General features: G+C 48.9%; 1 protein-coding gene across 1 annotated transcript; it reads left to right on the top strand.

Annotated features, from left to right (window-relative positions):
* Nucleotides 1-2,636: 2,636 nt before the first annotated feature.
* Nucleotides 2,637-5,815, top strand: LOC102835289 (chromosome unknown open reading frame, human C19orf43). The gene is made up of 3 exons (XM_006874252.1): nt 2,637-3,036; nt 5,020-5,097; nt 5,397-5,815. The coding sequence occupies exons 1-3, from the start codon at nt 2,689-2,691 to the stop codon at nt 5,502-5,504; spliced, it is 534 nt and encodes a 177-aa protein (XP_006874314.1). The 5' UTR covers nt 2,637-2,688; the 3' UTR covers nt 5,505-5,815.
* Nucleotides 5,816-12,311: the final 6,496 nt, after the last annotated feature.

The raw sequence follows: 12,311 nt of genomic DNA, 5'->3' as shown, positions 1-12,311 counted from the left end.
CTTTAAATAACTCCCTCGACTGTTAGGAGCTAATAGAAGACAACTCCAATGTCTTTCACTTCCAGGGCTCACATGGTCGACTTCTTGTCTATAGTGTTCTAATGACTCCCCCTACTTAATTAACATACTGAGACGTCCCAGGCTACTCCCCTTCTCTGATTGGATTCGAAGTCTTGCAACACTCCTTTCATTGGCTATATTTTTTTCTTACTTTCACCAATCACTCTCATTTTCCGGTAGCGCCAACCTTTCCTTAGCAACCGGCCAAACACCGGGTCCACGCCCACTTGGTGAAGTTAGTGTTAAGCTCCGCCCTGGCTAGTCTCCATAGGCTCAACTTCGCGTCGATTATTTACCCCGTAGCCTCTGGTTCGACTCCTTTGTTATCCAATTGACTGTAAGCTGCTTCGCAAACCAGTCTTGGTGGTGGTGGTGGTGTGTCGACTTGGTTCCGACTTACATTCATCCAGTATAGGGTTTCCGAAGCTGTAACTAACTTTACGGGAGCAGAAACCCTTAGCTGGTGAACTCGAACTGCTGACCTTGTTAGCAGCGCAACGCCTAACCCACTACATCACCAGGGCTCCAGTCATAGATGTATTCGTTGTGTGGAGACAGATCATCGGGCCAAATCTATATAGTGTTTCTGAGATTCAATCTTCACATGAGCAGGCAGCTTCGTATTTTTCCTGCAGAGCAGCTGGTGAACCACCCACTTTGTCGTTAGCAGCCCAAGGTCTACCCACAGCACCACCAGGGCACGTAGGTGGGTTGTTGTTTTGTGTTGGTTTGTTGGTTCAGATTCATAGCAAACCCTACATAGGGTTTGTTGTTGTTAATTGCTGTCGAGTTGGTTCCGATTCATTTAGCGACCTGTGTGGGGTTTCCGAGGAGGGGCTGGTGAACTTGAACTGCCGACCTTGCGGTTCAAACTGACCTTGCAGTCCAGCGCATCATCCCACAGTGCCACACCAAGACTCCATTCACTTTAGTGGTGGTGTACCTTGGATTTAGTTCCGATTTATAGCAACCCTGCATAGGGTTTCCAAGGCTGTAAATAAATCTTTACGGGAGTAGAAAGCCTCATCTTTCGCTCTCTGAGTGGCTGGTAGTTTGGAACTGCTAATCTTGAGGTTAGCAGTCTGACTCGTAACCACTACGCTAGCAGAGTCCCTATAGAATTTTGTTGTTAAGTGCCGTCGAGTTGGTCTAACTCTTAGTGCCTCTGTATAGAGTTTCTGCGGAGCGGCTGGTGAACTTGAACCACCAACTTTGCGTTTTAAACCGACATCGCAGTCCAGCGCATTAACCCGCAACGTCACACCAGGACTCCCTATAGTATTTATGAGGCTGTAAATCTATATTGTCAGGAGGCACCAGTCACCGGAGAAGGATATCATGTTTGGTAAGGTGAAGGGTCAAAGAAAAAGAGGAAGACCCCCAATGAGATGGATTGGTCACGCGCAGCATCGATGGACCAGGTAGTGTTTCACTCTGCTGTGCATAAGGTCACTATGGGTTGCTACCGACTCGATGGCACATAACAACAACAACAACAAATCTTTTGGGGAGCAGAAAGCCTCCTCTTTTCCCTCCAATGCAGGCTAGTAGATTCGAACTACTGGCTTTGCGGGGTTGAAGCCCAAGTGTAACAGACTACACAATCAGGACTCAGGGCGGGTGGGTTCCAGAGAAAATTACTCCAGTGTGGGAAAGCTCCACAGACCCTTGACCCCTTGGATGGCAAAACAGATCATACCTGTAACTGTGCTCCTTGTCCTAGAAGGAGCTGTATTTCCAAAAACCTCTTGGTACTTTGCTTTCTGTTTGAGGAGGAGACTCCAAGGAAACTCTGAATCTCTGCCCTGAGCTGAAATACAAGCTGTTTGGCGGAGACTCCTACTATCTTTGTTGTTGTTAAGTGCCATGGAGTGGGTCCAACTCATAGAGACTCTACAAGGCAAAGAACTTCCCTAGAGTTTCCAAGGCCATAATTCTTTACGCAAGCTGACACATCTTTACTTTCTACCAGAGTAGCTGGTGGGTTCGAACTGTTAACCCTTTGCTTAGCAGCGGAAGCTCAACCACTATACCAGCAGGGTTTCTTATGGGGACTCCAGCCTAAGAATACATCTCCAGTTTCATTTGAGTGAACCTGAACTCCAACCCAGGAAATACCCCTAATTCTCAGACGGAATCATTTGCTCCCCCATCTCAGAGACAAGTACCCGACCAGAGATACACCCCTCATTTGGGCCCAGTCATACCCTTTACACCTCATTAGGATCAAAGCTCTGAGGAGTCGCTTAAGTACACAGTTCCAGACACTTCCCTCACAGATTTCTCCCTCGGATACTCAGTCTCAGAAAAGCTACTGGGCTCCCTGTCCCAACCGGTACCCTGCTCTAGAGTTAGCTACGGTACTAGTATCTAACTATGGTCCCTTTTCCCCAGGTACACATAAGGCGATCTCAAGGCTCACTGAGTCTGAAAAATCCGCGGGGCTGGGTACAGACTCTCCGTCCCGCCCTCCTGCGTTTTAGTCCTCATCGCCCCGCCCCTAAGGCTGACGCCTGACGGCTAGACCGCTCTTCCCGGCATGCATTGCCCGGGACGAGGCAAGTAGGGCGCCAAGCGTGGGGCTGTAGTGGCCTTCCCGGAGTCCTTTGCGCGGCACCTGGCGACAAAATGGCTGCCCGAGGGAGACGGGCGGAGCCTCCGGGCCGGGAGACGCCGGGCCCTGCGGGTGGCGGCGGCGGCGGCGGGAGTCGATGGGCAGAGTCCGGGCCTGGGACGTCGCCTGAGAGCGGGGACGAGGAGGTGTCGGGCGCAGGTTCGAGCCCGGTGTCGGGCGGCGTGAATTTGTTCGCCAACGACGGCAGCTTCCTGGAGCTATTCAAGCGGAAGATGGAGGAGGAGCAGCGGCAGCGACAGGAGGAGCCGCCCCCGGGCCCGCCGCGACCCGACCAGCCGGCCGCCGCCGCGGGCCCCGGGGATCCGAAGAGGAAGGGCGGCCCGGGTCCCACACTCAGCTTCGTAAGGAGCCGCGGGGGTGGGGGCGGGCGCCAGGGCCTGCCCTGGCAGGGAGAATCTGAGCCCGAGAAAGGGGATCGGGATTAAGGTCCGTCTCCTGCCCTCATGAGGGGCCCGGGGGCTTCCGGACCAACTTTTGAGGAGGTGGAACCTGGATTCCCGACGTGAGAGGTCTAGGAGAGGGGCTAGGATCCGTGCAAACTGGGAGCCAGAGAATTGCGATGGGAACAGAACTCCAGGGATCGGGATACCAGGACTCCTGTTGAATTGGTACCCAGACTTTGTCCGTTGGGTACTAACTCCTTCCATAGGGAAGGAAACATATTTAAGTTCTGGAGTGTGAGCAGTGTGGCTTAAGAGACTCAGATCACTTACTGTGTAACTTTGGGGAAATTGCTTAACTTTTCCAAGCCTCATTTGTTTCGTGTACATTTACTGAGCTCTTTACCTTGTGCTGGCCTTGTGCTAGGCCCTGGATAGTGCCAAGTTCAGATATATCCTCGCTTTCCTGGAGCATCTAGGCTGGCCTAGTCTCATTTTCCGTATTTACAAACATGGAGATCATGGTATCTTTCGAGGGTTTCGTGAGGTAATCCCAGAAACAGGTGACTGGCATGGGGCTTTGGCTTATAGCCGGAAAGAAGGGCTAAGGCAGTGATTTTTATCCAGAGATGATTTCCCCCCTGTGCTCTGTGGACATTTGGCAAAATCAAGAGACTCTGTTGGCTGTCAGAATTGAGAGTGGGTGTTCTTCTAGTCATTATCACAACAAAGAATGATCCAGCCCCAAATGTCAGTCATGCCCAAATGGCCAAATAAAAAATACTTTGAGCTATGAGCACAGGACTTGCAAGGTCGGTTTGAACCATGAGGTCAGTGGTTCAAACTCACCAGTCGCTTTTTGGAAACCCTATACAGGATTGCTATGACTCAGAATCGACTCTACTGCACTTAACAACAAAATATTGGGATCTGGATTTATTGTCAGTTTTGAACTTTGTCTCAGGTGTTGGGATCAAGCCCTTGTGATGTGGAGTCAAATGTGTTAATTTGAGAATACTACATTAGGAGTGAGGTCCTTGATCAGCTGTGATTTGGGCAAGTGGGCTAACCTCTGAGCCTGTTTCTTCATCTGTTAAAAAACGGGCATGAGAGTAGTCCCACCCATTCAGGTCACGTGATAATGCCTTGTGGAGTTGGACTGATGCCTGTAAAGCCTGCTGGAGCCCTTAGGGAAACTCTGAAGAACCATGGTGGAAGTCTAGGGTAAGACTTGTTTGAGACAGGGGTAAGTGTTTGGACCTGGGTTGCTGTGAGAAGTGCAGGTGGGGGCTGGGTGCCCCTCCATGAATAGGAGTAGCAGTTGTCACTGTCATTTGTTCATCAAAGAGCTGTTACAGGAGTACTTTCAAAGGGGCCAGTCCAAGTTAGATGCAGGGCAGAATAGTGTGGCTTGGTGGTTGAGAATGCTGCTCTGTGTCTTCGACCCACTTTGCTTTGAATTCAACTCCATGGTTTTGCTGCCAGCATGACCCAGGCTATGGGCCGCTCCTCAAAGGCTTTTCTGATCTGTAAAATGGGGACAGTTATAACTTTCATCTCAGGGTAACTGAAAGCGAAACGAAGTGATACAGCCAAAGAACTTGGCACAGGGCTTAGTGTACAGTAAGTGCTCAATTAAGGGTGCTGTTGCCTTGGCATGGAGGGTAAAGACAGAGCCCATCCCCACCAAGGCGGGTGCTCTTCTTGCTCCCTGGGAGGGCATCCTGGGGGCCCAGCACTGCCTGGGCATTGTGGGCCCAGAGCAGGCGCTAAAGAGTTGCGTGTGCTCCTCTCTGATTGCTGCGCAGGTCGGCCGGCTGGCGGAGCTGGGCGCGGCGTCGGGACGGGCCGCCAGGCCGGGCTAGGAAGGTGTAGTGGGCCTCAGCGCCGCCAGGGCGGGCCCCAGCTCCTGTAACCGTTGCAGTCTTCTGTCCCTTCACCCAGGTGGGCAAGCGCAGAGGCGGAAACAAGCTAGCCCTCAAGACGGGAATAGTAGCCAAGAAGCAGAAGACGGAGGATGAGGTGAGCCGTGGGCGCTGCTGGCGTTGTCTTTCCCTTCTAGGCTCAACTCGAGCTGTTGAGCCCTCTCCTTGCCATGTGATGCCCTGTGGTGTCCAGCCCTGTATGGATGTGCCTGGTGGCAGGGTGGAGGGCTCCAAACAAGGTCCCCACATAACGTGACTCTCTATTTGACCTCAAACCAGGCCCTTCTGAATAATACTGGGGACCAGCTGTATCAGGACAGTCTTGATTCCAGTTCATAGCCTCCCTGGCATCCCATTCCTAATCCTTTTGTACCCCTTTTCTCCTTTCCTATACAGGTATTAACAAGTAAAGGTGACGCATGGGCCAAGTACATGGCAGAAGTGAAAAAGTACAAAGCTCACCAGTGTGGTGATGATGATAAAACACGACCCCTGGTGAAATGACCCCCACCCTCGTCTGCCCATGGCCTCGGACTCTGCGATGTATATAACTATTTAATGTAGCGGCAGCGGCGGCAGCCTTTTCCCCCGAGGACTTATACACAGAAGGAAACCGAAATGCTTCCCGCAGCCGCAGCCGTGGACGATTCTCCAGGACTCTTTTTTACCTTGAGCACTTGATAGACCAGTGATTTACTGTCCCCTCTCTCTCCACCTCCTCCCTGTCTCTGACTCTTGTTTTCCTTCTTCTCCCACCCTTCTCTCCTTCCCCTTAGTCATCACTTTTGGGAAGTAAAGAACTTGATTTAGTGCCGAGCTGTGTGGTTGGTTTGCCGTCTTTGCTTTCTCTAACCTAAATCCTCGTAAGTTAGCTTGCGTAGCCATAGCCTGCATGAGGGAGCGGGGCACAGGAGCATCCCCTTCCTGCTGACCTGTCTCTCCTCAAAACCTATTTCCCCTTGGCCCCTGACAGCTCCTCTACTGTGGGTCCTTAGGTTCAATTCTTCACAAGCCCATTTTCACTAGACCTAGGATGCTCTTTTGTTCATTCAGTATTTGCTTGTGAAATCGGCTGTGTGCTAGGGTCATGACAAGGCAATTCCTGCCTTCCATGGAGGAAACAGGCACAAACAGAAAAGGGAGACTATTTTGGGTGGTGACTGCAAAGAAGAATGGGATAAAGGTATAAAAATGGTGTGGTGGCAGGGTGTGTCTTCCTCAGACTACACAAGCGGGAAGAAGAATGAAAACTCATCAGCCCTAGGCTGATCCGATTTCTGTGAAACAGAGGTCAGACGTGCCTCCAGCCTTCCCCCTCCTTTAGCAACTAAGGACACCAGTCATCCCTCCACCAGCACCCTGTACTTCTCTGCTGAATCCCAGCATTCATAGCAACGTCCTCGGGAAACTCACAGACCATACTCACAATTAAGGGAAGTTCACAGGTGACAATTCAGGATGATGAATGCTCAGGAAACAGTTCTTGGGTCAGGAGACCCCTTCTCAGCCATGTCCACAGGCACACCTCTTTGTTCTTCATTCTCTCAGCTCAAACAACTTGGCCTCTGCCCTGCTCAAACAATGTTAGAAAGTTCTTTTAGTTCTGCCACTAAATGCCCAAAAGGTACTCAAGTCCATCAGTAAGCCTCAGGCTGAAGTCACTTACATCTTCTGGAGGTTGGCACACCTAGTGACCCAGACAAATGGAAGCTCCCTACTCCTTAAGCAAGCCTCCTGCCTGAAGGCATTTGGCTTTTTTGTGCTGTGGGATGGGCAGCCCCCTACTCTGTCTTGGGATCTTGGTTCTGCTGCTGCCACTTCTCTGCCATCTCTGGTGTGCCAACTTTCTTTTTGCTGGATTGAGGAGGTTCAGCATGTGGATCTGTTGCTTCACTTCTGGTTCTAGCAGGTGGTGTGATTCTCCCTCTGCCCTCCCCCACCCTTTCCTCTTCTGAGACAGCTCAGTTTAAGCCTCGTTAGGTGCTGTCCAGTGGGTTCTGACACATATAGCAACTCTGTATAGGGTTTCTGAAGAGCAGTTTGCAGGTTTGAACTGTTGACCTTGTGGTTCAAAGTCCAGTACTTATCCTACACCACACCCGTAGTCCATTTTAAGCCTAATGGGATAGTAAAACTGACCAATCCCATATTAGAGTTGTGTACACCTTGTTTGTATCATCCTAGCACATGTGAGTACCATATATACCCTTCATGTCCTCATAGATTTGATATCTCGGAAACCCTATACAGTGTCATCATGAGTCAGAACCAACTCAACAGCAATAAACAACAACATCCTACCCCCTTGATGGGTCACAGACACCATAGCTGCATAATCTAGCAGTCGTCAGAGTGCTGGTGTGGTGCTATAAGATAAGAACTGGACTGCTTAACCACAAGGTCAGCGGTTCAAACACACTAGTCGCTTCTTGGAAACCCTATACAGGGTTGTTAATGAGTCAGCTCAGTCTGGATGGCCCTGGACATCTAGTCATTTGATGGGAATGACAGCTTCTAGCATGAGAAGAGCCATATAAAGTAATTGTGCTGCAGTTGTGATTCCATTTTAGATGACATTTGAGCAGAGTCCTGTCGAAGGTGAGGAGAATGGTATACCATTCTCTGAGGGGAATGTCTCCAGCTGCTGGATATCGAGGTGGGAGGGGACCTGATTCTCCCAGGGAACTTCAGGACCACCGTGACTGGACCATCATGATTTGAAGCGCTGAGTGGTAGGGGAGGTTGAATGGCAAGGCAAGAATTTGGGGCTTAATTCTGAGTGAGGGGAACCTGTTTCAGAGGATTTTGAGTTAAGGCACAACATGGTATGTTTTCTATTTGTAAAGATGGTATGGTGGAGGCATCCGACCTCTAACTCCACAATGTGGGGAAAGAGTCACCATCAGCATTAGCCCAAAGTGGCTTCCTATGTATGAGATGTAAGACAACGGCTAAGCAAATTTTTTTTTTTTAACCAGTTCTGACACTAGTCAATAATTCATAGCAATGGCCACCCAGAACTCACAAATGCTGCCCTATCCGTGATTGCTCAATGGAGTGGTACGTCTCTGGTGTTATTGTTTACCTTATAGGCCTGCCTGTGGTTTGGCTGAAAGCTGAGCTCGGTTATGGAGCTGATTGGGGAAATTGTTATTAAGTGCCCTTGAGTAAGTTCCGACTCATAGCGACCCTGCATAGGGTTTTTGAGGAGTGGCTGGTGAATTTGAACTGCTGACCTTGCAGTTCAAACTGACCTTGCAGTCCAATGCATTATGTGCTGTGGAGTTGGTTCCGACTCATAATGACCCTGTATAGGGTTTCCAAAGCTGTAAATTTGTATGGGAGCAGAAAGCCTCACCTTTCTCCCACAAAACAGTTGTTTTGAACTGCTGACCTTGAGGTTAGCAGCCCGATTTTAACCACTACACTACCAGAGCTCCAGATTAAGGAAGTAGTAATAGGTTACAATTCAGGATACAGTTCTTTCTTCAACTGTGTGCACAGCAGGCCTTTCTCTGGCCTTCAGCTCCTCAGCCTGGCCTCTGTCCTCCTTAGGCAAGTTGTATAAAGCTCTTCAGCTCCACCAATAAGTACCCAGAGGTACTCCACTCCACCAGCAAGCCTCCAGCCCAAAGGTGCTCAGCTTTCTCCCTCTGGGTTAGGAAGCCCACCACGCCCACCTTCTGCTGGCCTACTGGTTCTGCTTCTCACCATCTTGAGCAGTCTCTGGTGTTACAAAACCTGGCTCTAGAAAGTTCTCAGCACAAGGATCCCAGGTCAAAAGAAGGCACTGCACTCTCAGCTCTTGGTGATAGATCGCCCGTCGGCCTCTGGGACAAAACTGATCAATCCCCTTGTTAGCGTTCCATACACCTTATTTACATGGGCTCATCCTCACTAGTGTGCCATAGGCCTTATTTACATATTAGCAAGGTATCCAAATCTCTTGGTGGGTTACAAGGACTTCATTTGCACAACCCCACCCAATCATGGTGAAGAAGGCTATAGAAAAGGGATTCATCCCTCACTGCAATATTTTAGCCAGATCCTTGTGGCTTTGTAGAGAACAAACTGCAAGGGGGTCAGGGCAGAGTCTGGAAGACTGAGGATGCTGGTGCCACCATGGGAGGAAAAGTGAGGGGTTGCAATGGGTATTGGCAGTGGAGGAGGTGAAGCGTGCTAGGAGCCTGGATTTTAGTGACCTTCCACTTGGAGTTTTCCAAGGCGGATAGAGGCTGCCTCCATCAGATATATATACACTTAGAAGGAAGGCAAAGGGGCTTGTTTGTACTACCTCACAGAAGACGATTGTAGACATAACAGAAGTCTTAAGAAGTTTGTTTCCCCTAGAGCCCTGGACCTTTGTATTCTCCTTCCTGTCCCAACTGCCTATCCTGGGTCTTTATCTTCAAGCTCACAAATGTTGGTTTTCCTTTAAAATCTTTATTATAATTTAGGTGAACGTTTATAAAGCAAACTGGTCTTCCACTCAACAGTTTACACACATTATGATTTGTGACATGGGTTGTAATCCCCACATTGTAATAGCACTCTTATGACTTCTTCTCTGTGTTTCCTATCCCTTCTGGGCTGTATCCCTGGGCAAACGCTGTCCTATGCTTGATTGTTCAATGGAGTGGTACCTCTCTGGTATTATTCTTCACTTTATCCTCCTGCCTATGGTTTGACTGAAAGCTGACGTCACAAATGTTTTCTGAGATGCCCCCCCCCCACACTGGAGCTCTCAACCTCCAGCACCTTCTCAAACCTGTCAGATGGGAACAGCATAGGCCCATCTCCCAGGCTTAGGCACAATCACTAAGCAGCTTCTAAATTCCTGGCCATCCCAGTGCCAAACTGCCGCCCAACTTCATTTAGGGAAGGACCATGGTTCCCAAATGCTGGGACTTGTGGGGACAAAGGAAGAAGAGCCGATGGATCTCAGTTGAGGTGGAGCCCACCTGGCATCTCAGACTCAGCCAGATCCAGTTGGCCTGGAGCTAAGGCTGTCGTTAGTTTAACAAATGCTGCGTTCCTGTTGTATTTGGAATTAAAGCAGTGAAAAGACAAAAGTCCCTGTCTTCATGTAAATGACAAGAAAACAAAACACAGAGTACATGAGCTAGTTATATACACTCTAAGGAGTAAAAAAAAAAAAAAAGAAGCATGACATGGAGGAAACTTAGATGAGGGTGGAAAACACAGCAATTTAAAATAATTTGGTCATGAATGTCAGACAGGCAATGAACACATCCACAGAAGAGCGTTTCAGGCAGAAGGAGCAACAGGTGCGAAGACCCCAGTTTGTTGAAGAAACAGTATGGTAGTTGAGGTTTTGTGTCAGCTCGGCTGGACCTGGATTCTCAATGAGTTGGCAGTTTAGTGGTAGTAAAATTTCCCATGATGAGATCTAATATAATGCAATCTACAGAATGGGGTTGTTATCAGTCTTGAATTAATCTGTTTTGAGATATGAAAGCAGAGCTCAGGGGGACCTACTACTACCAAGAAGGAAGAGCCAGGAGTGAAGTGCATCCTTCGAACTTGGGGTCCCTGCACTGCTCCTAGACGCAGAGAAGGACAGATGCCAAGACACATGGAGAACTTGAAGGAATGCTGGGTTTACAGGTGCTGAAAGGAGACAAAGATCTTTCTCCAGAGCCAGTGCTTTGAATTCAGACTTCTAAATGTGAGCGAGTAAATTTCTATTTGTTGGAACCATCTACTTTCCTGGCATAGTGCAATAGGATATGCACTGGACTGCTGACCACAAGGTTGGTGGTTTATACAGGTTTGCTATGAATTGGAACCGACTTGATGGCACTTAACAACAAGCCCTCCACTTGTGGTATTTCTGTTATAGCAGCACTAGATAACTAAGACAAAACAGTAAACAGGCTTTGGAACAAAATCCCTGCTCTAGCTCACTTCCCACCAGTGCACAGTAAGACTTGTCTTGGTTATTTTCCACAGCAGAAAGGGTGTGACTTTGGCCTTGTGGATGAAGTAGGGGAAGGGATGCACAAAGCCAAGGGAGCCATCCCCAGCTCCTCCGTCCTCAAAGCCACCAGCAGTGGGTGAATCTTTAAAAGAGAACTCAGGAACACAGTGGGAAAGTAGGTCATTTCTGCAGTGGCACAGCCTCCATTCTGTTCTGGAGTGTCAGGAGGCAGGAGCTGATGCAATTCCTTCCCTGTGCTCATTAGCCCTAACAGGGGAAATGTCTGAAGATGACGAAAAATAAAATTTAGGTTTTCATGAATCAAACAGCCAGCCCAGGCTTCAAACTATTCTGGTGCCTGTTCGCTGTGTGATCTTGGATATGTCATTTAACTTACCTGTGGTTCAGGTTTTGTTTTTTTTTCAAACCAGTAAAATAGGGTTAAAAACAGAAGCAGTTCTAAAGTCAAGTTTTAAAGTAAAAGCAATATCCATATAGTCGGTTTTGACTTTGGCGTTGTCTAACAGGTATAACTGCTAATTCTCAGGGTGAAGAAGTTGGCTTGTGTTTGGGGACTGTGCTTGAAAAATGATGTCCTTTTAACCACTGTAGGATGATCCGATTTTCACCAGGGCCTTTGTAAACTGAGAGCCAATTGTCTGCCATCTCAGATCACAGTTGGGTATCAGCTCCCAAGTTTTTTTTGTACTGAGCACTTCTGCTTGAATCATTTGAAATCATTTGCCATGCACAGGATGGTTGTGAGACAAGCTTGAAATGACAATTCTCACGCAGTTGCTTGTGGTTGTTGTTATGTGCCGTGGAGTCGGTTCCGAGTCATAGTGACCCTTGTACAGGGTTTCCGAAGCTGTAAATCTTTATGGGAGCAGAAAGCCTCATCTTTCTCCCGCGGAACAGCTGGTAGTTTCGAACTGCTGACCTTGCGGTTCGCAGCCCGATTAGTAACCACTATGCTACCAGAGCTTCTTAAGAAACAGGAAAACAAAGAACTTGTCTCAATTCAGCACCTAAATCCATCAGTTATGAAAGGGCAAAAAGAAAAATAAAATCTGTCATCACGAGGGCCAACAATGTGGTAGGCAGCAGGGATCCCTTTGTACTGCTCTGACATCCCCCTCCCCCCGCCCCCCAACACACACACCTTAAGGCTTACGCAGGGCTGCTAGAAACAACATAAAAGCAGGGGGTGAGCATTAACAAACTCTCTCCTACAGCCCTTGCTCATTACCCACTTGTCCCTTATCTGGGTCATCCAACAAGCCTGGCGGCAAGAAAGCTACTACCATTCCTTCCCTCGCGGGACCGCCAAACCCAGCTCCAGCAGCCCTCCACCCCCACCCCAAGTTTCT

This window comes from Chrysochloris asiatica, unplaced genomic scaffold, assembly GCF_000296735.1.
Source record: "Chrysochloris asiatica unplaced genomic scaffold, ChrAsi1.0 scaffold00268, whole genome shotgun sequence".
In the NCBI taxonomy this organism is placed as follows: Eukaryota; Metazoa; Chordata; class Mammalia; order Afrosoricida; family Chrysochloridae; genus Chrysochloris; species Chrysochloris asiatica.
The sequence above is the reverse complement of the archived record's forward strand: the minus strand, read 5'-3'. Positions and strand labels throughout refer to the sequence as shown.